We start from the raw sequence: 27,813 nt of genomic DNA on the forward strand, positions 1-27,813 counted from the left end.
TCCGTGAATATTTTTGATTTCATTGTATGGTCTTCCAAGGTCTTTTTATTGTTTTTTCAAGTTTTACAGAATAATTACATATAAGAGAATTAACATAGTAAATATGATAAATACTTATAACCCCCATGTGTCTTGCTCCAACGGAGCCACATCCCTACAACTAAATTATTGTACCATTCAGAGATAAAAATAAAAATAAAGACAATAAAGTTAAAAAAATAAAATAAAAATACAACTTACAAACAACGATATATAAATAAATATAAATAAACATTACAGATAACAAATAAGTAAATTATACAATATAAGGGTCAGTGTCACACACCTGCAATCTCAGTGGCGTCCATTTTTCCTATATAGGTTAAGAAAGGTTGCCTGATATCATAGAATGTCTTGGCACACCCTCTTGTGGAGTAACGAATTCTCTCCAGGGCCAAATTACATGCAAGATCCTTAATCCATAATTTAAAAGTTGGGGGGAGTTTGTTCTTCCACTTTAACAAAATGATTTCATTCTATGTTGATCCCAAAAGTCATAAACAAGGCTTTTTGAGTAATACTGGTTAATATGATTGAAGTACACACAAACTGAGACTGGGTTTATGTTAACTGAACCAGCTTCGGTCTCATTCTTTAATAGCCATTTTAGTTTTTTTTAAATCCCCTGTACATGCAGTCATATAAACAGTAAAGAAAAATCTCTCAATTTTGCATAAACAGTCCTGATGTTATTATATTTGCTCAGCACTCTTTGTCCTGTAATCAGTGGAAAACTGTGTCACCATAGTGGCTGTGCATGCAATATGAATGAGCACATCTGCGCCATAACTAATCCTTTGATGTTACACCTGAGTTAACGTAAAACCTCTTTGACATAGTCTTAAAAGAAAAATAAATCTTCTAATTTTGCAAAGGCAGAAATGACACAACTTGATTTACTGAACTCAGAAGAACTAACTTGCTCTGCCGTGTTAGTGATTGTATTGTTTTCCATTTCAGCGGGAAGGAATGTCCAAATTTAATAAAATCTACGAGTATGAATATCACCTTTTTGGACAGGTAAGCAAACATTAAAATCTGCATCTGCATCTGCATCTGATTGTCTTCTTTTTTTAATTTTCCCGTATTTCTGACTCTGCTTCCATCCAGAATGTGACGGTAACAATGACGTCTGTGTCGGGTCATTTACTGGGTCTAGAGTTTAAAGCACCATTTCAAAAATGGTAAGTTCAGAAAAATATCTTGAAAATTCATTGTCACAGAAGGATCATGACAGCTGACTGTGTATCTTTTGTCTCTAAAGGCACAGCTGCAATCCTGTGCTGCTGTTTGATGCAGAAGTAGAGAAGTACTGCCCAGAAAACATGATAAATATAAAGGTACACTCCCTTCCTGTGATGCAGGACTCACCAAAAAGACACTATAGCTGCATACATTTCCCTCCTCATTTTATTAATTCTTTGGCTTTATGATATTTTCTATGAGACAGTTTGAGTTTGGTCTTTTTTTTTCACGTTTTCTTCATGTTTTTTCTTCGGTAGCGAACGCTAGAGAAGGAGGCGAGGCAGTGCCAGGCTTTGGTCATCTGGACCGATTGTGACAGGGAGGGAGAAAATATCGGCTTTGAAGTTATTGATGTTTGCAAAGCAGGTACGTAAGGGTTATAAATATTTCTGTGACTGTCTAAGACTATAGAATAACGCTTGTTTTGTACATTTGTGCACAAACTGAATACTCTTACGGCCTAACATTTGTGCAAATATTTTTTCTAGTGAAGCCCAATTTGCAAGTCTTTCGAGCAAAGTTTTCTGAGATCACCCCCGGCTCAATTCGGAGAGCTTGTGAGACTCTGATAGAGCCTGATGCGAACGTCAGCGACGCGGTTGATGTCCGTCAGGAGCTAGATTTACGGATAGGTAAGACTGCACTCAGTGTTAGCTGGAAAAGACACTTTCTGCACCAGAAAATGGGTCACTGGCAAATAGTTTACTATAAGCTATAGCTCAAATGTCATGTTCATCTGTTTATTCCCTGTGCTCATCTTCTGCAGGTGCATCTTTCACTCGATTCCAGACACTTCGCCTGCAGAAGATCTTCCCAGAGTCCCTGGCCAATCAGCTCATCTCATACGGCAGCTGTCAGTTTCCCACTCTGGGCTTTGTGGTTGAGCGCTTCAAAGCCATCCAAGCTTTCATACCTGAGACTTTCTACAAGATCAAAGGTTGGAAAGAAAAAGAAAACATGTACAGTCATAAACATCCAACAGCTTCTAGTTTTTAAGGTATTGACCCCTTTTCTGCAATGTCTGTGTTTGTGCCAGTTCTCCACGAGGTTGAGGAGGAAACCGTGGAGTTCAGCTGGAAAAGAAACCGTCTCTTTAATCACACGTGCTGCCTTGTGCTCTACCAGATCTGCATGGAGGTATGTGCCTGTTTCTGTCTGGATGTGTGACACTATGAAACTAGACTATGTTGGCTTTCTTAGGACGTTATTATGAATCAATACGTTCATGAAACATCTTGTTGATTTACTGTTTTAGATTATTACATTAGATGTAGGGAATACCTGCACTAACAGTGCAGATCACATTTTAAATATGTCTTTAGCAGGGACAAGTGACAAGTACAGTGTTCTTTCAAGGATTATATATTTTTGATATAGTTTTCTTTTTCTTTTTATATTTCTTATTATTTTCAGTGTTGGGTATAAATATTATTTTTAATAGAAGATGCCAAACAATAATAAGGCATTTCAAATGTATCATTGGCTTTGAATTTGATATGAATTGTGTGATAGTGTCGTTGGGAGTTTGTTGTTCTGTAATCTCCTATTTGTTGCTTCGGCTTTAAATTATTTGTGTGTATTTGTGTGGTTTCACTCACTGATGTCAGCAAGAAGGTGTCATCTAAATCTGTTCCTGTTATCCATGAACACGTATTGTTTGCCGATGAGGCTTACGAGACCTGTAATTATCACTACTAAGTTTCCACTGTTTCCCACAGAGTGAGGTATTGGTGCGGGAAGACAAACTCAGGCTAGATGCCACAGGTGTTGTACAGATGTGCTCAAAGTACACATAAACCTCTGGTTCTTTAGAAAATGTTTACTTTCTTCAGAGTCTATGGTTTACATACCCTTTGTAAGTATGAACTGGTGGAACTGAGTCCAGTTTGTGGGACTTCTTGCTTGCACGTCTTCTCAGAATTAAGGAAATGTGCACATCTGCCTTCACTTTGTTGTCCTTTAGTTGCGTTCCAACTAATTAGGAGGTGTGCTTTGCGCTGTTGTCCATTTAAGACCCATCCTTGCCCAAGTCTTAACTTGTTTCACTGATGTTTTAAGATGTTGCTTCAATATAGCAATAGTCTTCCTTTCTCATAATGACATCTTTTTAGTGACGGGCACCTGTCTTACAGCAAAGTAGCCCCACCACATGACGCCACCACCCTCATACGTCACAGTTTGGTGTTCTCACACTTGTAAAGCTCCCACTCATTATTTAAGACATAAAACAGCTCAGTCTTAATCTCATTAGACCACAGGACACTTTCAAAAATTAAGATCTTCATTGCCATATGCAGCTGTAAAATTAAATCTGCCTTTTTTTTTAAGATTGGTTGGGAGCAGTTGTTCTGTTTTCAGCCAGCTTCTTTACAAGGTTTCTTGTTTTTTTTCTGAGGTTCATTTGCACATTTCATACGAAAATATCTTCATCTCTTGGACTCAGAAGCCGTCTCTTCCTGCCTGAGCAGCATGTCGCTGTATGTTCCCATGCCGTTCATATTTGTGTTTAAACACATGAATGTGGGAGTTTCAGGGATCTGGAAACTGCACCAGACCGAGTCTGGAGTAACCAGACTCGTGAAGGCCCACACATTCTTTCTGGATGTCTTAGGAGCGTCATTGCAAGACATCACTGGGAAATCTAAATAAAATCAACTGTGTTAGAAGGTGTACCTTAAAATATATTCTTTTGAAGAAAGTCATGGAAAATTTGATTATTGATGTGACACAAAAGAAAGAAAGAATATCTGTTTTGTTTTTTTTATCTTAACAGACCTAAATAATAAGGTGTTTTTTTCTTTTTGTAAACGGTATCCAGACCTTTGAGCACGCGTGTGTGCCACAGTGGCCCCCAGGGCTCAGTCACAGGTCTTCTATTACTGCTCAGCTATGGTACATAAATGGACAAGTAGTTAAGAAAGGGGTTATTGTTTTTTTTGTTACTCAAATTAAGTGAAAGAGGTTTGATGTTCATGATTAAAATTAGATCTTCTCTGAAGGTTTCAAATGTTTTCAAGATGTTTAAAGAAGGATAAGACTCATAAAGCCACCTTGCTGCGGACTCCTTAGACTTTTGTTGCTGTTAGGTCGTCGGCATATTCGAGGTCGTGTTTGTTACTTTGTTTTGTATTTTGTTCAGTGGTATCAGAGTACATGTTTGCCATGTAAATGCCATATCATGCACATCCAAGCTGATTTGGGAATGTTGTCGTACTTCTGAAACTAACTTAAATTTTAGTTTTATAAAGCAGAATATTCTTTATTTGTGCCCTGTGATGAAAACATTGCTGTTACCGTTGACCTGTGACTTGATGTCTGTACTGTGTGTGATAAACTGATTTAGTTTTAAAAGTCTGGTTCAGGCCATTAAAAAGTCCCCACATTACCCTGCAAAGATGTTCTCACCAATGAACGTCTGTTAAAGGGCGTTTACATGATTCCCGAGACTATAATGTGTGTTATTGTGAGGAAATACCTCCTCTCAAAACAAAACACCCCCTTAACAATGTTTAGTAAAGATTCAGCATTTTTCCCTAAAGATTTTTTTTTTTCCTTAGACTGAACAATAATTTTGTACAAACTTCTTTCCCTGTACTTCCCTGTAAAACCCCCTTTCCCCTCCCTAAACTGAAATCTTTTTTAATATACACCCAAGTGTGCTTGCTAGGAGTTGAGGTGTATTTTTTTTTAAAGTTTTTTACATTTCTCTCTATTACTCAAAAGGATCTCTAAGCAACAAGTTGCCGGATGCTATTTTTCACCGGTACAGATTTCTTGTGACTACGTTGAATTATGCACTTGATAGATTGAGATGCATTTTAGCTATGACAACATGTAGCTTTTATTTCATCATTTCATCATTTCCAACCATTGTTCTTACATCTCTGGAGGTTTCCAGACGCTTTTGTTGAAGAGCCACCTTTTAAAAGCAGGAGAGCCTCAGAGTATCTTTAGTTTCATGTCAGACCTCTCAGTTGTTGTTGTTTTTTTTCAGTCTATACTGCATTTTTTCACCTTCTGCAAACAAATGACTGTAAACAGAGAAAGAAACGTTATCAATAAAAGACAATCGTCTTCATATTATAACACATTTACAGCAGCGTATCGGTAGCGATGTTGAGGTCAGTTATATTTTATTCATAGTTTTAGCCGTGTGGGTCTGTCAGCTGTGTGTGTATCTAGTGTCTGAAATAGTTGTGCACGGATGTGTTTAATAACCACTCCTGCAACCAACATGAAACTGCACTAAAATGTTGTTTACTTGTGTGAATAAAATGATTTAAAATGTGAAAAGTGAATATCAATGTATCCATTTCTAGGAGCCCATAGCAACGGTCACCTCAGTAACCAGCAAACCCAAGAGCAAATGGAGACCGGTGCCTTTGGACACTGTGGTAAGATGATCAAAGGAAAAAGAGAAGATGAGACCATGGCTACACAAATAACACACCATCAGCATCATAAAACACAACTCAGGGTTATAAAATGAAGGAAATGCAGTTGAAATTATAGCGTAACAGAAACTAGGTGGCATCCTTCTGCTGTGGTCCACCGTAAAAATTGCTCTGTGTTTATTTGACCTGCAGGAACTGGAGAAACTGGCATCTCGGAAGCTCAGAATAAGTGCCAAAGAGACCATGAAAATTGCTGAAAAACTCTACACCCAAGGGTGAGCGTGTGAATATCATCACAACCATCATTTGAGATAAAGATCACACATGCGCCGGTTCCCCGAGATTCAAGTGCTGTTCTGCACATTTGGACGTGCTTCAGTCGGTTTGCTGGAATGAAGCCACATCTTGAGGGGCTTTATGGTTCCATTGAAATTGTCAAATGTATTTTTTGTTTACCAGGTTGCCAAACTACTTCAAACTTGTTCCTATTTTAGTGCGTGAAGGACCATCTGGCAGTTCTTGACTTGAGGTTGCGCTTTCTCTTCTCCCACTCAGTTTTATCAGTTATCCTCGCACGGAGACGAACATTTTTCCTGCAAACCTGGCCCTCGGCCCCCTGGTGGAGCAGCAGACACACAGCCCAGCGTGGGGGACCTTCGCCCAGCGGGTGCTCGACCAGCCAGGGGGTCCCAACCCACGGCAGGGCAAAAACTCCGACCAGGCTCACCCTCCCATCCACCCCACAAAGTACGCAGGCGCTCTGCAGGTACGTCACAGCAGTGGTTCCCAACCTTTTTTCCTTGTCCCCCCTACTTGTGTCTAAGACCAGCCGGGCCCCCCGACCCGTGCGTACTAGCAGCAAAAGAGTAAAGTTATTCGTTACAAATCTTTAATTGAAAAAATGAACATTAATTATGTTTTTTTGATACATTTCTCTTTGGTTTACCCTGTACTTTGTTTTTCTCACCTTCATTTTGTGTCACCAATTTATAAAATACACACAAAAAATAATTGCAAGGACATAAAAATATTTCTGAAAAATGTCTCTTTTAATATGAGAGCAACATTTTTTAACATTTTTCCTTTAACAACCTGTCGGAGTAGTAGTATGATTAAATGTTGAATGATGATATAATAATACGTTTTTAAGTTTTTATCCTGATAATTAACTTAAGTATTTTAAAATGACCAATATATATTTTCAAGTGGGTTTATACAGACTTGGATTACTGTATTCCATTAGGTGTGTTATTATGATTTTTTTATTTATTTAACATGTGTAAATATAATTTTTACAACTGCATATCCTCAAAGCAGACAAAGTTTTGCGCCCCCCCCAGAGATCTCTGGCGTCCCCCCAGGGGGGGCCCGGACCCCGGGTTGGGAGACACTGCGTCACAGGACGGTGCTGTCAGTTTTCTGTCGGACAGATTTTCTTATATTTTAGAGATTTAATTCATATAAAGATAACATATATATATATATATGCTCTGCAGTGGCTCTTTGCTGTTCTTTGAAACGCCTGAACTATCACAAGGTCATTATTTAAAGGAGTCATATTATGCACTTTTAAGTTTCTGGGGACACAATAATATTTGCGTTACATGTTTTGGTCAAAATGCCACGGAGACAACAGCTCCATTATCATCCAGGAGCTTACAGCTTCCTTCATTTGTTGTACTCCACCCGACTCCACCTCCATCTGCAGAGGAATGCTCCTCTTTTGGGGTCGTTCCTTTCCTGCTTCCAAGGTTCACAAAACCCCGTAAATCTGAGAAACTCACTAAATAACATATTTTCAAATCTGTAGGCCCAAAACAAAGTGACAGTTTTGTCTGAAGTCAGAGTTTTTAATCCGTTTATCACTTTAGACTCCCAACTATATGCTCTCAGGCACTGAAAATGTTGGGGGTTTTTTCCTCAATTTTTCTCTTTTTGAAGGAGATTATAGGATTTCTGCTCAGGCATGCCCTTTGTTGAGATTAGGTGTTTTTGTAAAGAGTTTAAAAACTGAAAGCATTTATTATTATACGATGGTGAAAGCTGTCACTTATAATAAAACACCTGCATCAGCAGCCTAAAAGTCACCAACTATTTCTATCCCACAACAAAGTTTTGCAACTTAAAAAAAAAAAGAGTAATTTATATAAGAAGCACTAAAAAGGGCAAAGAAGAGGTTTCTAACCCCCCATTTTTGGTTGGAAATAATTGTGTTCATTTTAAACAGCATGGTGATGAACTTGGAGACACATTTGTGTCCCCCTCTCTTCCAGGGCAATGAAGCGCGTTTGTACGAGTTCATTGTCCGGCACTTCCTAGCCTGTGTGTCCCAGGACGCTTTGGGGCACGAGACCGTGGTGGACATAGACATCGCTCGGGAGAAGTTCTCTACTTCTGGACTCATGATTATTGCGAGGAATTACTTGGATGTTTATCCGTATGATAAGTGGAGCGCAAAGGTACCTGTATGATTTGCGTCTTCAGATTTGTTGATGAACTGTGGGAGCTAATGCTACTGTTGCTTTTTTTCTAAACATACTTTTTGTTGTTGAGTAAACAATGTTTTCTCCTTCCTTTTGTTGCACTTTTGTGACAGATTCTTGTAATATTTTGTAGGTGATCCCAGTGTATGAACAAGGCTCCCAGTTCCAGCCCTCTGCTATCGAGATGTTGGACGGACAGACGAGTCCACCGCAGCTCCTCACCGAGGCCGACCTCATATCACTGATGGAGAAACACGGCATCGGTAAGTTTTAGACGCACGGAAAACGATCAAATCCACGAAAGAACATAATGGAAATCAAAAACGGATGAATCTTTGATAGAGAATTTGTTCACGAGCACAACATGCAATTAAACCAAGGCTTATCATTTATCTATATCTTTATCTATAACGTTTATCATATTTACATGACAAGTAGCTCAAAATTGTACAGTATTTTACTCTTGCATAAAAAGTGATAGAGCAGACTTAGTTTTTTCTTAGAAAGATTTGCACCTGAGTCAAAGGACCTCAGGTTATTTAAGTGGCAGCCATGTAACAATAAGAGCTAGTTACATTTAGTAAAATGCACAGGAAAAGAAGCTCTTATGATTCCTTTATTATTTATTTCAAGGCAGGAAACGCTGAAACATAATTTATAAAAGAAACAGAGATGATACTGCCCCCTAGTTTCTTGTATGTAGCTGAAACTTTGAGGAAAGAAATGTGAGCGTGTACATCTATTCGTCTTTGTCTCTCTTTAGCAACCTTTATAATAAATGAAGTAATATATTACTCTAAACAACGTAATAGGAACAAATTCATCAAAGTGCATAATGCACTTTTTGCAGCTAACTCAAGACTCCACATCACAGCCATGTGCAAACATGACAGGATTGTCTTTGCAGTGTGACTGTCTTCATCTTTATCCTTGATCCTCTGAATTCCACCTTCCATCTTGTCTTTATTTCATGACGTCGTCCATAAAGGTTTAGAATCTTGTTTAGAGAAAACAAACATACTCTTCTCCCCCCCCTTGTCTTTTTTCTTTCGTTTCACTACTTGTTGTACTCAGACACAGTTTGGAAATGACACACCCTGTTGAAGAGTCATTTCTCTGTGTCACATGGTTTTCCCCGTCTGACATAAAAATCCAGCAGACCATTGGCAGGTTTCAAGTCTATTAATTTCAGAAGGAGCGGTGAACGTGAACAGCGATAGAAGGTCCCCTGAGGGAAACTCTGGACCCATTTTACATAAACCACACCTCTTTCATCTATAACGGCTATATATGCCCTACATCAGTATCCTTCAGCCCATGTTCTCAGAGCCCACCACCCTGCATGTGGTAGATGTGCCCCTGCTCCACCAGAGCTGACTAAAGTTAAGGGTCATTAACACATTTGAGCAGGTTTGATGGAAAGCTGGGGCTAATTCTTTCATTTGAATCAGGAATGCCAGAGAGAAGTATCTAAGCCATGCAGGGCAGCGGGTCCTGAGGGCTGGGATTGAAGAACACTGCCCTACATACGTGTGTGTTTCACTATTTACTCATTAACCCAGTTAAATCTTCTGGTGAAATCATGCAGAAGTCATCGAAATGTTTACTTTTGTCCATCGCTGAAGTCCACAGCATTTGAACACCATCCACATGGGAGCAGTCTGGAACAGTTTGTCCTTTTTCTGCAGCTTGAAATGGGCCAAAGTTGTGGTCCTCAGTGCCCTACTCCCCTGCATGTTTTAGATGTTTCCCTTCAACAACACGCCTCATTCAAAGGAGCGGGTCATCAACAGTCTTGAGCAGACCTGGATGACAAGCTGATACATTCATTTAGGTCCGGTGTTTTGCAGCAGACTTAAAACATACAGAGAAATGGCACAGAGGACCAGATTTCAGTTTTTATAGGAACGTCCACATATCTGCTGTAATTGAGTCAATGAATCACTGGTGATCGATACAGATTGCCATAGAAAAGAAAAAAAATAATGTGCCTGCAGCCACTGAATTTTTTTTTTTTTTGATAAGTCACTCTGATGTGTAGTTTAAACCAGTTATTGTGTATTGTTTTTCTATTGTTTGCATGCGTTTCTACTGACTTTCCAACAAATTACCCCTCGGGGAAAAAAACAAAGTTAACTATACGACCTACAGGGATATGTTGTCATTTTCAGTAACTTCAGAAGTCACTATGGTTCTTTTTAAAACCACTAAGCCACATAATACACTACCAGTGTGCACTGAGTTTGCCCAAATGTAGAATGCCGTTTGCAAGCAAATTAACAATCTGCAGTATGTGAGAACCATCCGGATGGTTTGGGACGTCCAGGAACATTTATAGTTTGCAACTGACCAGCCAGCCTCCCACACTGTACCCATAATGCACCACGCCAAGCGGGAGCCCTTGGGAGCGACTCTGTGACCAGCTTCTATTCCTGAGTTGTTTTTTTAATGGTTGCATACTACATAGTATGAACTACCGCCAGACCAGTCTGCAGTACATACCGTAGTCTACAGGACTGTTTTTTTAATTGCATTACAGAAAATAAAGAACTTTATCACAATATTCTGATTTTCTGAGACAGTCCTGTACATTAAAGATGCATTGTGTAGTATGTTGTTGCGAGAGCAGCCAATATTTAAAAAACACTTTTGCTAATTCTTAATTCTGCGTCCCAAGAAACACAAATGTTGTCATCTGGGCTGTTTTTCCAAAGCAGAATTTCTCAGCATTTGCAGACTCCTCTACCATGTGTTACATGTTCACACCGCCTGATCAAATTGATTAATATGTTGTCTTGATTTGCTGGTGTTGTGTAAAGCGGCAGCAGTGTGTTCGTATACGTTAGCCAGCACGTCATCTGGTGGGTGAGGTCATCGCGCTGACTCATGACCTTGCAAATCAAATATTACTTAGCCGTCCGGCTCAGTCATGTGCAGCATTATCTTCATTACTTCATATAATCAGTCTTATTGAAGCAAATGCTTCAAAAGAAACATTTCAGAGAAATCTCTACTGAAAAACATACTTTTCCAATATCCTGAAGCACAATATGCTGTAAAATGTTTGCATGAGCAGGGTTATGTGGATGGACTGTGCAGAAAGAAGAAAAGAAAATTCCCAAAGCACTTTTCCTGGTATGAATGGGCATACTTACTTTTTCAGTGTCCTCTTCAGTGTTCACATTAGCATTAATCCAGTTACTATTTTAATTGAGTCAACATAAAGCTTGTTTTTCAATTCATTCATTGTCATTTATTGGTTCATTCCAGACATGTTAAACCATTCTATAACAACATTAACTCTATATACAACTACACACACACACACACACACACACATTTTGAACAAACAAAGTCCCTTGTAAATTAATTTATATAAATAAATGAATCTATTTTTACTGAATGTACACAAAATAAATAAATCTATAAAATAAATCTATACCCAATGTGCACACACCTATCTATATATACATACCTGTATACATGCACACGCATACCAATACACACAACCTACAAATCCTGTTCAACATGTCTGAAAAGGGGTAGAAGGAAGTAAAACTTATTTAATCCTCCCTTTTCTCCAATATTTCATAATTACACTGATATCCATCCCGTTTTCCAAGTCTTATTAATTTATAAACAAAAACAAACGCCCCAGCACAGGCATACACCCGCCATCCATCCAGACATCCTGGCAGCGATGAAGTGTGACAGGAAGCACCAGAGCCACCAAGGGCCTGAACGCCCATGCCAGTGTTTTGAATGTACTGTTTCATGTGTAACATGAGCTGTGTTGTGTTAACTGTGTGTGTTACAGGCACAGACGCCACCCATGCAGATCACATCGAGACCATTAAGAGTCGCATGTACGTGGGTTTGACTGCAGACCAGAGGTTTCTTCCCGGAGAGCTCGGCATGGGACTGGTGGAGGGTACGTACGTGGAAACGCTCTCACACCACAATAACCTGGGCTGGCCTTAGAGGACACGCATGGTGCCTCTTCTCACTTCCAGAAGTTTGAGCGAGGTTTCTGTGACATACTTTGGTAAAAAAAAAAAAAAAAAGTACCAAATATCATTGTTTGGAGGGGATGGATGAAGCGAGCCTCTCTAGGTGTGTTGAGATCAGTCCTATAGACCCCTTTTCTGTTACATTTAGTTGTGATAATCCAACTGTGTCAGACCTATAATCACTTTCAAAAGACTAAACTGCTTTAGTCAACTTTTAATGGACTGTCAAGCAAAGTTGTTGTAGGTCGATGTGGCTTCTGGTCAGCTGCTGGGATGATTTTAACAGGCCGCGTTATTAAATGAAACAGTAACAGCATTGTTCACGCTTCACTCTTTCATGGTTGCAGCTTCAGTCCGTATCATCTGAGTTGAATAAAAGCAATGGCCGTTTTAGTAAACAGCTCTACTGGTTGACTGCTTATATAATACCCTAAACTGCTTCTGTTCAAAGCAGTTTTTTTTAGCGTGTTTATAAAGTTTGTTTGAATTTTAATGGCAAGACAAGCTGTTGTCATGGCAATACCATAACTCAGTGGTTCACAAACTTTTTTTGCCAGGCCCCCCTTTTGTACGTAACAGAATTTTCGAGCCCCCTCCCAACCCCAACACAGACACACACATCTTTTGCATTCCAATGCGACTGCAATTCATTTCATATATTGAACATATGTGCGAAAAAACTGTCCATCTCTGTAAAAATAGATTTTCAACCTGACCAGCTCAGAGATTGAAACAACAACAATACAAACAGGAGCCAAAATCTGAACATTTGCTCTAAAAAAATTACACCTTTAATCCCCACATCTTTTCAGTGATATGAGTGGGTTTGCTTCATGTGCAACACATTTCTTTTTTTTCCTTTTTACTGTACAACAGTATGCATTACTTTCAACATATATTCTTTTTCCAAAAATAACCAGCTCCCTGAGGAAAAAAACCAGCAGCAACAGCTAAACAAATAATCAAAATGTCAACAATTGCTCTGCAAAAATGTCAGCTTTAATCCCCACACCTTTTCGGTGAGTGGGGTGGGCTTGTTCATGTAACAGATCCTCTCAAACCGGGTTGCAGGTGAGAGATTACCACATGTATCTACCTCAGTAGCACCGGGTATTTTTAGGAACCTGAAGCAGCAGGTCCCCGGTTAGATTCCCGCCGGCCAGACCATTACTCTTTTTTTTTTTTTTTTTAAATTAATTTACCTTCCAACCTCGCAGGGCCCCCCCTAGGGGGTGCGCCCCCCAGATTGGGAACCACTGCCATAACTCATAAAAGTGTAGTTTTGTGCAGTTCATCTGACAAACATCAGTGACAGTGGAGAGGTTGACTTCAGTTGAAGTCAAGATTACCATCTTTTTTTTCTCCAGCTCAGCTCACACCTCCTCTTTCACTCTCACATTGAGCATTTGCTCCCTGCAGGGCTGCGTGCTGAGTCTTTACATATGACTGTACACATCCATACTGCAGACTTTAATCAGGTTGCAGTTCCGTAAACTAGTGTGCAGTCAGACTCATCTCAGGAGGTCGTGGTGCCCTGCAACTGGCGGGTTGGTTGACCCCAAATAACCTGCCTCTAAACACACAATAGCTCATCCTGGAGTTGAGGAAGTGCAGAGCTGATCTCCCCCCGCTCGCTCCCATCTTCAAAACTTCAAAAGTGGAGATTGTTTGTCAATGAACAGTTGAATTTCAATTTTAGCAGGAGACTTTTCTTGGTCCACAAACGCCACAGCTGCTGTTAAAAAGGCACCGCAGCAACTGCTTTTCCTGCCGGTCCTTAAGGACACAGTCGGTGTGACAGACCGCCGGCGGCCTTCTGCCTCTCTGCAATAGAGAGCACTTTCATGCTCTGCCTCGCAGCGTGAAATCTCTTCTGCTCAGCAGCTGGCAACAGAAAGAAAAACACAATCAACGTAACTCAGTTCAGAAAATCATGGACTAGCCTCCCCCTTCACTCCAGGACGAAACAGACACTCACTACCACTCAGGAGCACAAAACCTGTGTGGGGTGCAGCTTCCTCACCATCCCCTATTTAACCATCACTCTGTTTTATCCTCATACTTGTTTCATGATATGTGCAATATACATTTTACTGTATTCTGCACTGCAGGTCAAAGGTCGTAGTCTCCATCGCATCCCAGCATGATGAACACTGAACTCCACTGCATTCCTCCTGTGTGTTTTGGTTTTGTGCAAATGTAAATGGTTGGATTTACCAATCAGACATAAATACTAAACAGACTGGTGGTACGGCCTGGTTTTTTGTTTGAGTAAATAAAAGAAAACTGTTGGTGAGGATTTAGTTCTGATAATGAAGCTAAAGGAAGAGTAAAAGAGTTACTGCTTTCATTTCTGAAGTACGCTGCGTGAGGCGTCATTTTGAGGTTGTGGTTGGAGATAAAGATCAGGAGGCTGGATGTATCTACGCTGAGCTGGTTCTGTGATGTCACAGTGCCCTGCTAATCTGTACAGCTCGCCATGATAAATGGGTCCAAACCTCGCCGGCCCCAAAGAAAACCAGAGTGTGATGTTACGTCCCACTTTCCACTTTGTCAAAAATGTCAAAAAGAGATTTTCTCGTTATTTGACCATCAAGTGTGTTTGTGTGTTTAGGTTACAACTCGATGGGCTATGAGATGTCGAAGCCAAACCTGCGAGCGGAGCTGGAAGCCGACCTCAAGCTGGTGTCAGAAGGCAGGAAGGACAAACGGAGCGTCCTGCAGCACCACATCCAGAAATACAAGACTGTCTTCATCGAGTCTGTCAGGAAGGCAAAAAAGTTAGTTGGACTTTATCATATGATACATGTTTGTATATCTAATGCCCCTTTTGTCTAGAATGAGCACAGTTGTGTTGTATTTTTCATTGATGGACTAACTGCACATATCATACACTCAATGCATCTTTTCTCCTCTCCTCAGGTTGGACGAGGCCCTGTCTCCATATCTGGGTGCAGCTCTGGACGTCCCGGACATAGAGCAGCAAGACATGGAGATGCCGCTGCCGGTGAGGAAATGTCCCAGCTGTGGTCGGGACATGGTGCTGAAGAGGAAGAGGGAAGGAAACGGGTAAGAAAAGACAAGAGTAGGGCGCAAACACCACACTGTTGCAGGAAAACTAAGATGCTTTCTCTAGTATTGAGTGGCTAAAAATGTATTTCCCCATTTATCTTTCCTTTTTTAAAATCAAAGACAATCACAAGCTTCTATGACACAAAACAGATGCTGTACTTTGTCGCCACAGTTAATAACTGTATGTCTTCACCAACTGGTGTACCTGGGAAAGTCTGTCTTGTTTTAGCTTGAATTGAAACACAAGTGATCTTTTATCCGTGTCACGAGCTCCGTTTCTCCCCTGCAGCAAGTACCTGTCATGCGTCGGCTTCCCGGCCTGCAAAACAGCCGTGTGGTTCCCCGACACCGTCCTGGAGGTCAGCAGGGATGAGAGTGTTTGTCCCACATGTCAGCCGAGCCCCGTTCACATGTGAGTATTGATGTGGCACCATACTTTAAGATTTAGATTTAATGAATCTGTTTTCAGGATTCAGATCCGTCTATTTTTAACCTGCGGTATCACTGAATATCACCGTTCACTGAGACTCATACCAGCAATCAAGGTTAGCCGCGTTCGTACTTGCTCAGTTATGTGGTTGAATGAAATAAACTCAGAAGAAGAGCAGAATGAGATGTTGCTATTTTAAAACTCAGGAGCTGAACCTCACGGTTGGAGATTCACCACCAGCCTTGACTGAAATTAAAATGTTCTTGTCCGAGAGAGAAAGGGGGGAAGCTGTTTACTCCCACAAATACATGATGGTGCACAAAGTCTGTCCTACATGATACTGATTTCACTACTTCACTACTGTTTTGTAAAAGTTTGTGGGCTTTAAGGTTTTTCTCCCGCTGGGGGAGTTTGTATCTGCCATTGTTTATTTAAGAAACACTGGGGGGGGTCACGCTTTAAATCTCTGGAAAGCACCTCAAGAGAATTTGCATAGTTATATAAATAGAATAAAATAGAATAGAATATGATACAGTTTCCTTCTAACTGGAAGGTCACGGATTAATCTCCAATCCCATCATCGAAGTGTCCCAGGACACGACCACCAACGAGTCACAAGCCAGTGTTTTCAAACTGCAGGTCCAAGATCCAGATAAACCTGCGCCAGAAAGGCCACCAGTGATCTGTAAATGGTGAAAGCTGAAAAATGTTTCTCGCTTTGCCTTTGGAAAGTTGAAAAACAGTAGCCCAATGGATTCAAGTGTCAGAAATGATTAAGGTGTGTGTGCGTCATCAACATATATTTATCTCAGCATTATGCAGCTTCACATATGTGGGTCTCCCAATGTGCTTGTTTGCTCTGGTTCTGTCACACCATAACAAAAGGCCTGGCGGTGCTGCTAAAGTCAGACAGCCAGGTAGGAACTTTTCTTAACTCAATGCAAAAAAAGACGAGCAATGACCCGTTTTTGGATTGCTTTCAGTGCAGATGCTGAGCTGCAACGTCCGATCGTTGTAGTGAAAAATGAAGAACTTTCGATACAGCAAGTAAAAAAAAAAAAACAACATAAAAGTGAAAAGGAAGTTTAATGCCACAGAGTCAGCAGCTTTTCTTTGTGTGACACATCATCACTTTCATTTCAGAGCTGGAAATGTGCGCTTCATGTTGCACAGTTTTCTGAGCGCTCTGCAGAGCAAAGGCAGAACTTATAAAAGGAAATAGAAAGAGATTAAACAAAATACCAAAGATTGAAGCGATAACAATACTTTTTAAACCGAATGCAAGAAGTAGAAAAATATTTATAAACCTTTAAAAAATATATACAAAAGAGATAAATGACCATATGAAAACTAAAATTGCACAAATCTTTAGTCATTGAAACAAAAATGATTTTTTTGAAGCAAAGAGGCCTGAGAGATGCAGCCTTTGCTTCTCAGTCTGGGAATCACAGCTCAGCCTGCGCTCAGGGAGCAGTTCAGTAAGATGAACCGATAACACGGTTAAGATAAGATGCAGCTATGCCGCTGAGCTCTTTATACATGAAAAGGAGGATTTTAAACTCTAATCTAAATTTTACAGGAAACCGCGGTGCAGAGACTAACAGCAGAAACGACATCTATCAAGACGGTTCCCGTCAGTACTTGCTCCAGTCTTTTGGATGGGCAAGATTTTAAGGGATTTGTTTGAATAACCAGCTAAAAAAGCCCGGCCTAGATGAAACAAATGCAGGGATCAGTTTCTCAGCTTCTGAAAAGTAAAAGATTACTGTGCCTGAGTTTCTTTTTACATAAAAATTAAAAGGTGAGGGCTAGAAAAATGACTGCGAGGTTTTTCCCAGTGGCACTGAAACCTGTCCAGATTTAGTACAAAGTTAGATAATGAAGCTTCTCACATGGTTTTCATGCATGTAAGTTATTGGGGCTTCAGCAGACATGCATGTATGTTTTGCTCATCGTCTCTCTGCAACGTCTCTCCTCTCTTGTTTTTTTCTGTTCTTCGCCATGCCTCGTGTATTGTGGTCTTTCCGCTCTCTTTATTTCATTTAGTTGTTGTTTTTTCCCTGAATGAGAGATTGATCCAAGTACATCTGTTGTGTATGTACGCAATCCATGCAGTCACACATCTTTTGGCTGCTTATGGTCCACCAACGTAATTGTTTTCCCCAATACAACGTTTAATACTAAATCTGAGCCATGATAAACAAGTGAGCTAGTTTAAACAAAGGGGGACCTGAAGTAACCGTGCGGTGCAGATGAGGAAAGTATGTCAAACGGGGTCATGAACTACCTCTGATTCTCTGAGGTTTGTTGGGAAAAGAATGATAACATCAGTTTTGCTTGAATTCAAAAGTAGAAAATGAAAGGATATTCGGGCTTTAATTTCTTCAAGACAAGCTTTTATATGTGATAGTTTCTTCAGACTTTGTTGATAAAGCCAGGTGTCATTAGTGCAACAATGGACATGTGTACGTTTCCTGATGATATTGCCCAAATTAAGTATGTACTGTATAGATTAAACAGAATCAGCCCCAGTTTGGAGCCCAGTGGAACACCATAACTAAATCTGGTGTGTGTGTAGAGGAGTTATTTGTATTTACCGGTACAGACTGGAATTTACCACTTAGATATGACTTGTACCAGTCCAAAGCAGTACCTTTGATCACAATTATTTGCAATAACTCATCGTGGGTCAGAGGTGTCAAATATGAACAAAATCAGAGAATGTTTACAAGATTCTTGTGCGGGCAGTACTATTCTTTTTTGATCTGTTTCTTGGGAGTCCAAACTTTCAAGGGAAGCTAATACTAAATCTCATCGATGCCCGACAAGTGGAGTTGCTTAAAGAAAGAGATCTAATTAATCTAGCTAATTTGGGAGTGTTTCTCGCTCCTGGTCATGCTCTAGATCAGTGTTTCTCCGTTCTCCTCAAGTACCACTGCCTTGCATTTTTCAGTAATTTCCCTGTGCCTAAACACCTGATTCAAATGAATGGATCCTCTTTCTGGCTTGGCTCTAGTCTGGCAACGACAGGTTTGTTTGAACCAGGCGTGCTGGAGCAGGAAAACACCTGAAACATGCAGGACAGTGGTGTTCGAGGACTGGAACTGACAAACGCTGCTGGAGCTGTTTCCTGCAGGGAGACATCTAACCCATAAAGGGCAGTGGATCCTGAAGACCAGGATTAAAACGTATTTAGATAAGACCATATATAATTACAGGACTGTCTCAGAAAATTATGAATATTGTGATAAAGTCCTTTATTTTCTGTAATGCAAAAATGTCATACATTCTGGATTCATTAAAAATCAACTGAAATATTGCAAGCCTTTTATTATTTTAATATTGCTGATCATGGCTTACAGCTTAAGAAGGCCAGACTCAAATATCCTATCTCAAAAAATTAGAATATTCTGGGAATCTTAATCTTAAACTTTAAGCCATGATCAGCAATATTAAAATAATAAAAGGCTTGCAATATTTCAGTTGATTTGTAATGAATCCAGAATGTATGACATTTTTGTTTTTGTAATTGCATTACAGAAAATAAAGGACTTTATCACAATATTCTAATTTTCTGAGACAGTCCTGTATAATAGCTGACAGCCTGTTTGTCAGCCTCTTCAAACGCACATTCATGTTCTAGATTAAAACCTTCACTGATGAGCCATTAAAGACTTATTTTGTTAGTTCCTGCATTTTGATATTCATCATTTAATAAAAGGTTACAATTCATGGTCTTTAAATATGTTAAAATGGTATTGGATTTGCCTTGTTCTTATTTACGGTAGGTTTAACACATCATGTTCCTCCTGGCACGGTTCAGTCCTGCAGTAACCACACATCTCAACTGCGGAGGAAAACATCCCTTTGAGTGATCTCTTTAGTGAGCCGCACCGTCAGTGCCTTATTCTCACTCTCGGCTGCGCTGGCGGCACGAACACTGAGCGCAGTGAAGCGCTCAACGATGCAAGAAATTTGTCTAAATTCTTGTTTACACAAGTAGGCGTTAACCCCTTGAGCACTAGCCTCAGCTCAGTCCAAATATAGGGCACGCTCGCTAGCTGTGAGCCAAAGTGCTCCACACCAGCTTTTGTTGCCATAGTAACCAATCTGGTACAGAGCTTAAAGTTGAGCCACAGCAGTTATTGGAAACAATATCATTGTTTTTTTGTTTTTTTTTTTCTAAATCAGATTTCTCTCAGCAGATTTCAGTTGTTGGATAACTTCATCAGCAGGCGTGTGCACAGTAAACGGCTGTTTTATGCTGCTGCCTCGCTAATCACCATGACAACATGATGGATTACATTAAGTTTTGCATTACAAAAACGCACTCTTTAAAGGAAAACAATCACTGTGTTAATGATGATATATTGGCAAATATATTTCAAATTGTTGTTTGGACAAGAAACTAATTTCATTTGTGTTGGTGGGTGAATTTACCCTTTCTGAAATCCTTCAGATTTGAAGATATTTGCGTCAATAAATATTTACAGTTTGTTTTGCAAAATACAACAAAATCATGAAACATCATTTCAGAAGGACATTTTCAAACATTTCATGAAATGCTAAAGTGTAAGACTGTGAATTTACTAAATAACTGAAATTGTTGATACTCATAATTTCTTACAATAATTTACTCAGATGTGCAGATGATTTCCAGCACTTAATTTATCCAGATTATCTGCGGAAACCTTTCTTTCCAGTGGTGAGGTGTTATGACAGAAATGTCACAGCATCTTTCTCTGAAGTCTCCAGGCCTTCACAAATCCGATTGTACTGCATCCTTGAAAATGTGATTCATAAATTACACAACTTCTCTTATTCTCTGATCATAAATCCCACAATATCAGCTTCTACGATGTGTTTATTATTGGCTCAGGCAGGTTTGATCTATGTAAGAAGAGGGTTTTTCTCTTTTGCTCCCATGACTGATAGATTTCAGCCCAGCACACGTGGTATTTGTTTAACCCTTGTGCTGTCTTCGGGTCAAGGAAGGAAGGAAGGAAGGAAGGAAGGAAGGAAGGAAGGAAGGAAGGAAGGAAGGAAGGAAGGAAGGAAGGAAGGAAGGAAGGAAGGAAGGAAGGAAGGAAGGAAGGAAGGAAGGAAGGAAGGAAGGAAGGAAGGAAGGAAGGAAGGAAGGAAGGAAGGAAGGAAGGAAGGAAGGAAGGAAGGAAGGAAGGAAGGAAGGAAGGAAGGAAGGAAGGAAGGAAGGAAGGAAGGAAGGAAGGAAGGAAGGAAGGAAGGAAGGAAGGAAGGAAGGAAGGAAGGAAGGAAGGAAGGAAGGAAGGAAGGAAGGAAGGAAGGAAGGAAGGAAGGAAGGAAGGAAGGAAGGAAGGAAGGAAGGAAGGAAGGAAGGAAGGAAGGAAGGAAGGAAGGAAGGAAGGAAGGAAGGAAGGAAGGAAGGAAGGAAGGAAGGAAGGAAGGAAGGAAGGAAGGAAGGAAGGAAGGAAGGAAGGAAGGAAGGAAGGAAGGAAGGAAGGAAGGAAGGAAGGAAGGAAGGAAGGAAGGAAGGAAGGAAGGAAGGAAGGAAGGAAGGAAGGAAGGAAGGAAGGAAGGAAGGAAGGAAGGAAGGAAGGAAGGAAGGAAGGATGATGATGATGATGATGATGATGATGATGATGATGATGATGGAGGAAGGATGATGATGGAAGGAAGGAAGGATGATGATGGAAGGAAGGAAGGAAGGATGATGATGGAAGGAAGGAAGGAAGGAAGGATGATGATGGAAGGAAGGAAGGAAGGAAGGATGATGATGGAAGGAAGGAAGGAAGGAAGGATGATGATGGAAGGAAGGAAGGAAGGAAGGATGATGATGGAAGGAAGGAAGGAAGGATGATGATGGAAGGAAGGAAGGAAGGAAGGAAGGATGATGATGGAAGGAAGGAAGGAAGGAAGGAAGGATGATGATGGAAGGAAGGAAGGAAGGAAGGAAGGAAGGATGATGATGGAAGGAAGGAAGGAAGGAAGGAAGGAAGGAAGGATGATGATGGAAGGAAGGAAGGAAGGATGATGATGGAAGGAAGGAAGGAAGGAAGGAAGGAAGGAAGGAAGGAATGATGATGATGGAAGGAAGGAAGGAAGGAAGGAAGGATGATGATGGAAGGAAGGAAGGAAGGAAGGAAGGAAGGATGATGATGGAAGGAAGGAAGGAAGGAAGGATGATGATGGAAGGAAGGAAGGAAGGAAGGATGATGATGGAAGGAAGGAAGGAAGGAAGGATGATGATGGAAGGAAGGAAGGAAGGAAGGATGATGATGGAAGGAAGGAAGGAAGGAAGGATGATGATGGAAGGAAGGAAGGAAGGAAGGATGATGATGGAAGGAAGGAAGGAAGGAAGGATGATGATGGAAGGAAGGAAGGAAGGATGATGATGGAAGGAAGGAAGGAAGGAAGGATGATGATGGAAGGAAGGAAGGAAGGAAGGATGATGATGGAAGGAAGGAAGGAAGGAAGGAAGGATGATGATGGAAGGAAGGAAGGAAGGAAGGAAGGATGATGATGGAAGGAAGGAAGGAAGGAAGGAAGGAAGGATGATGATGGAAGGAAGGAAGGAAGGAAGGAAGGAAGGAAGGAAGGATGATGAAGGAAGGAAGGAAGGAAGGAAGGAAGGAAGGAAGGAAGGAAGGAAGGAAGGAAGGAAGGAAGGAAGGAAGGAAGGAAGGAAGGAAGGAAGGAAGGAAGGAAGGAAGGAAGGAAGGAAGGAAGGAAGGAAGAGGATGATGAGTGAAAGAAGGAAGGAGAAAACAGGAGGAAGGAAGGAAGGGAAGAAGGAAGGAGAGAGCAGGAGGAAAGAAGGAACAGGAGAATAAGGTAATTTTGACCCGGAGACAGCACAGGGGTTAAGGTTGTTGGTTTAGTTGTGTGTCTTTGCTCTTTCAGGTTGCAGTTGAAGTTTCGTCGGGGCAGCCTCCCTCCCATGATGCCGCTGGAGTTCGTGGGCTGCATCGGTGGCTGTGATGAGACGCTCAGGGAGGTGCTGGACCTGAGATACCTCAGAGCAGGGGGAGGGGGGGTGGGAGGTGGAGATGGAGGTGGAGGGGGAAGTAGAGGGGGAGGTGGCAGAGGACACGGGAGAGGCGGAGGGGGGGGAGGAGGGGGCAGACGAGACGACCCTCGGCCTCCAGCTCCGAAGCTTCCCAGAGCAGCCCCAGCCAGAGCCCTGAGCTCCAACCCTCGGCCCTCCCTGCCTCCCGTCCCGTCCTGGACCCCCCAGCCCAGACCCGCCCCAGGGGGCGGCGGGGTTCCCGCGGATGCTGGCGGCGACGCCATCGTGTGCAACTGTGCTCAGGATGCCGTGCTCCTGACTGTGCGCAAAGACGGGCCCAACCAAGGTCGTCAGTTCTACAAGTGTAACTCGGGGAACTGCAACTTCTTCCTGTGGGCTGATCAGCCGGTCCAGCAGGGGGCGCCGCAGAGCAGGGGGCCCCCGCTGTCAGCGCAGAGGACACCCCAGCCGCCCAGGGCCGCTCCAGGGTTTGGGAACACATCTGGAAGTGGAAGAGGGCAGGAAGTGGGGCAGGTATTGTGCAACTGTAACGAGGCGGCCGTCACGCGCACGGTGCAGAAGGACGGGCCCAACAAGGGCCGCACGTTCCACACCTGCGGGAAACCCAGAGAGCAGCAGTGTGGCTTCTTTCAGTGGACAGATGAGAACGTACCCCCACCAGGCAAGACTCTCACACATGCACACATATTGATTACATCTTCCTACACTCATGGTAATGATAATCATCATGTCTTTTTATCCTCTCATTATAACCTGCATGTTCGCTTCTAGAGTAGCAAGAAAAACTTCAAGTCAAATTCTTTGTAAGTGCAAACCTACTGGGCAGGGTTCTGGTTCTGGTTCTGATAAACCTGTTGAAATTAGCTGGCATTCCTAATGATTGGTCTTTAAAATGTTCTTCATCCAAGTCCCAAGTATAAATAAACACAGTGAGATTAAAGGTAGGATAAGCAATTTCTGGATGACGTCACATCTGTTGATATTTGAGCAAAACATTAAGAAAACACAGAGGGCTGGCTCTCCCCCTGCCCCTCCCGCTCCCTGAGAAAATATGCCCCGTCATGAACTCTGCGAGCCAACAAAGACTTCTGATGGAGGATTTGGCCTTCCTTGATTGCTGCTGCTCGTTTAAATGTTTTTTGTGGCATGGACCGATGTACCAACTATATAAATACAAATATCAAACACACAAACTTCCCTGTGTGCCCATGAAGTCGATATTACACACTTTGCAAAGGGCTCTGAGGACAGAAAAAGATACTCAATTCCTTTTCCCTCATCTACTAAGATGAACCCTGAACTAAATCTAATATAACTTTAGCTGTTAACACTTCTCTTTAAAGAGTGTGGACTGGTCAACATGACCTCAAAACCATTAAGAAAGCCCTACTTTTAATGGTTTAAAGCTGGGCCTGTAATAAATCTCCTTCCACACATGCGCTCCTTTCCAGTAAGTGCCCGCTCCTCTTAATTATGTCTGAATCCGCTCCCTTTGCTTTTCTTCTGAAAGTTATGACAGCAAACACACTGAGTCACATGTTACTTTCAACGCGGCACAAATCTGCCTCCACTTATTACGTGTGGGTGAAAACGTTTAATAGCCAATTACTTTTCGGAAGAATGCAACATAATGTGTGATTTTAAATGCGTAAACAGTAGTAGTGCGGTCCAAACTCTGCAGAAGTTTTTTTCCTGCTTATGTGAAGTATGACTTTTATTCTAACTTCATGTGTCAAACAGCTTGTTGGACTAATCTTGACAAATGAAGCTGGAATCCCTTGAATTGGTACTTTGGTGTTAAAAAGGAAGCATTAGCTTTCTATCGTGGGTTTTATTGCACTCTTAGTGAGAGCATCACTGTTGTTTGGGCAAAAACAACATTATATTCCCCCTTATCGCGTGGCTCCATCTCTACCTCTGCTGAGTGTCAGACACAGGAAAACCTGCAAACCTGCAAAATGTGACAAAGATCATTTCACATTAATGTTTCAGCAAATGCAACCTCAGACAAACAACATATATGTTTTTTTCACTCTGCTATTATTTATTTAACAAAAAGAAGCCAGATAAGACAAAATATGTGGGCAATACTAAGTACCCTCTTGCTGCATCCCATTTGAGAGGACAACTTGCAGCATGTGCTGCTATGATCCAGATGAACTGATGATCAACAGGTGAGCACAGGTGAGCAGACCTATAAGAGCAGCTCCCACCAGTGGAGGGGGGAGAGTCACTGTAGCTGTGACTACAGACCAACCACTTTACCTTCACATGAGATGAAGTCACAGGAAAGTCTGCTCATGAAACACCTGCGTGCAGTGGTTAAAACGTCACCGACCCCCTGCAGTTTGCCTACCAACCCACACTGGAGCAGAGGATGTCGTTATTCTCCTGCTCCACCTACCTGGCGGAGGCTGGAAATACTGGGACGGTCATGTTTTTTAATCTTCTCCAGTGCATTAAATCCTGTTCAACCTGTCCTTCTAGCTGGAGGTGGATCTGAGCTGTATTAAAACAGGGGGGTACTTGGTATTGCCCATATGATTATTTTCTATTTTTAGGGCCCGACCACTGTGCGAAGGCCCTATTGTATCTGTAGGAATTTTTCTCTTTTTTTTTTTTTTTTTTTTTTTTCCTTCTTCTGACGAAATGAGGGCCTTTTTGCCCCCCTAAACGTGCCCCAAAAGTCACCAAATTTTGCACGCAAGCCAGGCCTGGCGAAAAATTTGATATTTAATGGTTTGCATTAATGGGCGTGGCATAACGGCTCAACAGCGCCCCCTAGAAAACTTTGTGCCTCAAGTCCCACAATACGGTTTGATGTACATGCACGAAAATCGGTACACACCTGTATCATGTCGCAACTTAAAAGTCTCTTGGCGCCATGGCCGAAACCGAACAGGAAGTCGGCCATTTTGAATTAATTGTGTAATTTTGGCGCAATTTATGCCATTTCTTTTGCCGCTTCTTTGCCCGAACTGTAAAGTGCACCCAGGTGTGTTTTATATCAAAATGTGCGTCTAGATCCTGCGACGATGGGCATCACTTTTCTCAGTCAAAAGCGTTACTGTGGCGACGATAGACACCAAAAAGCGCCCCCCCCCCCCCCTTCATCTGATTGGTCCATATTTGATAGTTCCTAGTACTTTCTGCCATAACTTTCGAATGGTTTGACATAAAGCGTCATGAGTGGTGTCATCGGACTTAGTTTTGAGTCCTTGACCTTTTATTGGTGAGAATTGCACGCACGAGTGCCCGTTCATCGCTGCTTGCAGCTTTAATTTTTTGAATGGCAGGGTGAATGAAGTAATATCTTATTTGTATCTGTGAAGGTTTACTATGATTATGATTTTGTATATTATGCATATATGTATATTATGTTTTCATACATGAAAAAACCCAAAGGTTAAAGTTTTAAACTTGTATAAAAGACTGTAGGTGAGTTTGGTTTAGTGATGACTGCATTTCATTTTATTTCTCACGCTCTCTGACTGCCAGTCTGGCTTGGAGTCAGTTAGTTCTGTAAACCGTGTTAAACACACTTTTAAATCAGAAAAACGGAAAAGATACACACTCGGACTGAATGTCAAAGAGACCGAACTGGAAAGAAATCCCTCGTGTAATCCTTATTTGATGGTAAAAGGAAAGCGGTCAGCATCTAAACTCTGCACGAGTGATAACGCAGCATCATCTCTGGTGTTCCCCGTGCAGAGACCTGGAGCCGCCTCGTGTTTACGTGTGACCTGTTGTTCCTCTCTCTCCTCAGGTGGTTCAGGAAGTGGATTCATGGGCGGTGGAGCCGGAGGGAACAAGGGCAGGAGGACAGCGGGAGACGGTAACGCCAGCAAGCCCCCCACTGCTAGGAAAACCCGCACCTGCGGCATCTGCCACATGCCGGGACACACGCGGGTCACCTGTCCGCAGCGCTGAGCTCTGGGGGGGGATTTCATTTAGAAATACCGGACAACTGAGGGGGGGGGGCTTCTTCTGCCTTGTAAAGTCACTGTCTCAAGAGGATAAGGACGGCTTCCATCGGCGGCTCCAGACAGATTTTAATGAACCATTCGCAGTGCGATGTGTTTGACATGTAGATATAAAGCCTTTTGTGCTTCACGTACAACTTTATTCTCTTGTTTTGAATTGGTCCTGCTCTGTCAGCAGATCTTTATCCCGCTTGTTCAAGATGAATGATCCTTGTCTGGCACGTCTACAAGTCATAAACATGTTTTTAGTTTTGTTTTGGCCAAACTGCAAAAAACAAGCAAATGTTTTACAGAAAGGACTTCAACTGTTGAACTGTTCACTCACAACATTGTCTACAAGTTACAAAATGCAAGTTTCTCTTCTTTTTACCGCTGAAGAAAAGATCTCTCATCACAAGTCGAGATGCAGCAACACGTCACGGGGTGAAGTTGAACTCCTTTTAGGTGTTTGTCACCACAGTAACCTGAACTGTTAATTGGTTGTTTTCTCTGCCGGCCTTGAAATCAAATTATTTCCTCATCCGTCATGTTTCTCGTTCACAATCTTTGACTGAGTTCTGCTGAACGGAGGTGATTCATTACAGCTTTTTAATGAGCAAACTTGCTTTAACAGAGGATGCATCAGCACACAGGTTATGAAAGACATGATAATTAGTAGGACGGATTAACATGCTGACTTTTATTTTTGGTCATCGTCATATTCCACGGTCTTTAACCGGAGCCAAGTATGTTGCATCTGGGGATTTATGACAGTTGTAAAACCTTAAAGTATATTTTTACCCTGCAAATATAATGATGCAAAAAGTGAAAGCATTTACTTGTTTTTCTTTGAAAGTGAAAGCATTTACTTGTTTTTCTTTGAGCCTTCAAGACTTGTCAATTCAGTAGATTTTAATGTAAATACTAATAAACTTGTAAGATATTTTATTAAAATTGAGTTTCCTTTTGATGCTGCTGTTTTCTTTTTGTTCTGTTTGATTTATCTTTTCCTTTACTTTCTTTTCCTTTACTTTCTTTTTTTGTCTTTGCCTCAGGTTTTTATTTTTAGTCCTCGTCTCTGAGTTGGTTTTGCTTTTGGTTTCACGATGAGTCTTGAGTTTTTAGGGGGAATGCCTGAACGCACAGCTATCATCATTAAGTTATGATTGAAG

The 27,813-nt window shown here is 41.5% G+C and overlaps 1 protein-coding gene across 1 annotated transcript in view; it reads left to right on the forward strand.

The window, feature by feature from the left end:
* The window catches only part of top3a (DNA topoisomerase III alpha), a 30,339-nt gene extending 2,850 nt beyond the window's left edge, over positions 1–27,489 (forward strand). Inside the window, exons 2-19 of the mRNA XM_061712023.1 lie at positions 1,000–1,059; positions 1,150–1,223; positions 1,304–1,379; positions 1,542–1,650; positions 1,773–1,916; positions 2,051–2,221; positions 2,321–2,421; positions 5,604–5,678; positions 5,871–5,953; positions 6,234–6,444; positions 7,952–8,137; positions 8,295–8,424; positions 11,979–12,092; positions 14,786–14,951; positions 15,094–15,240; positions 15,533–15,655; positions 22,553–23,340; positions 26,446–27,489. Coding sequence (XP_061568007.1) covers positions 1,000–1,059; positions 1,150–1,223; positions 1,304–1,379; positions 1,542–1,650; positions 1,773–1,916; positions 2,051–2,221; positions 2,321–2,421; positions 5,604–5,678; positions 5,871–5,953; positions 6,234–6,444; positions 7,952–8,137; positions 8,295–8,424; positions 11,979–12,092; positions 14,786–14,951; positions 15,094–15,240; positions 15,533–15,655; positions 22,553–23,340; positions 26,446–26,609 — 2,922 coding nt within the window. The 3' untranslated portion in view covers positions 26,610–27,489. The remainder of the gene's footprint in view (positions 1–999; positions 1,060–1,149; positions 1,224–1,303; positions 1,380–1,541; positions 1,651–1,772; positions 1,917–2,050; positions 2,222–2,320; positions 2,422–5,603; positions 5,679–5,870; positions 5,954–6,233; positions 6,445–7,951; positions 8,138–8,294; positions 8,425–11,978; positions 12,093–14,785; positions 14,952–15,093; positions 15,241–15,532; positions 15,656–22,552; positions 23,341–26,445) is intronic.
* Positions 27,490–27,813: the final 324 nt, after the last annotated feature.

This window comes from Cololabis saira, chromosome 21 (genome assembly GCF_033807715.1).
Source record: "Cololabis saira isolate AMF1-May2022 chromosome 21, fColSai1.1, whole genome shotgun sequence".
NCBI classification, from domain to species: Eukaryota; Metazoa; Chordata; class Actinopteri; order Beloniformes; family Belonidae; genus Cololabis; species Cololabis saira.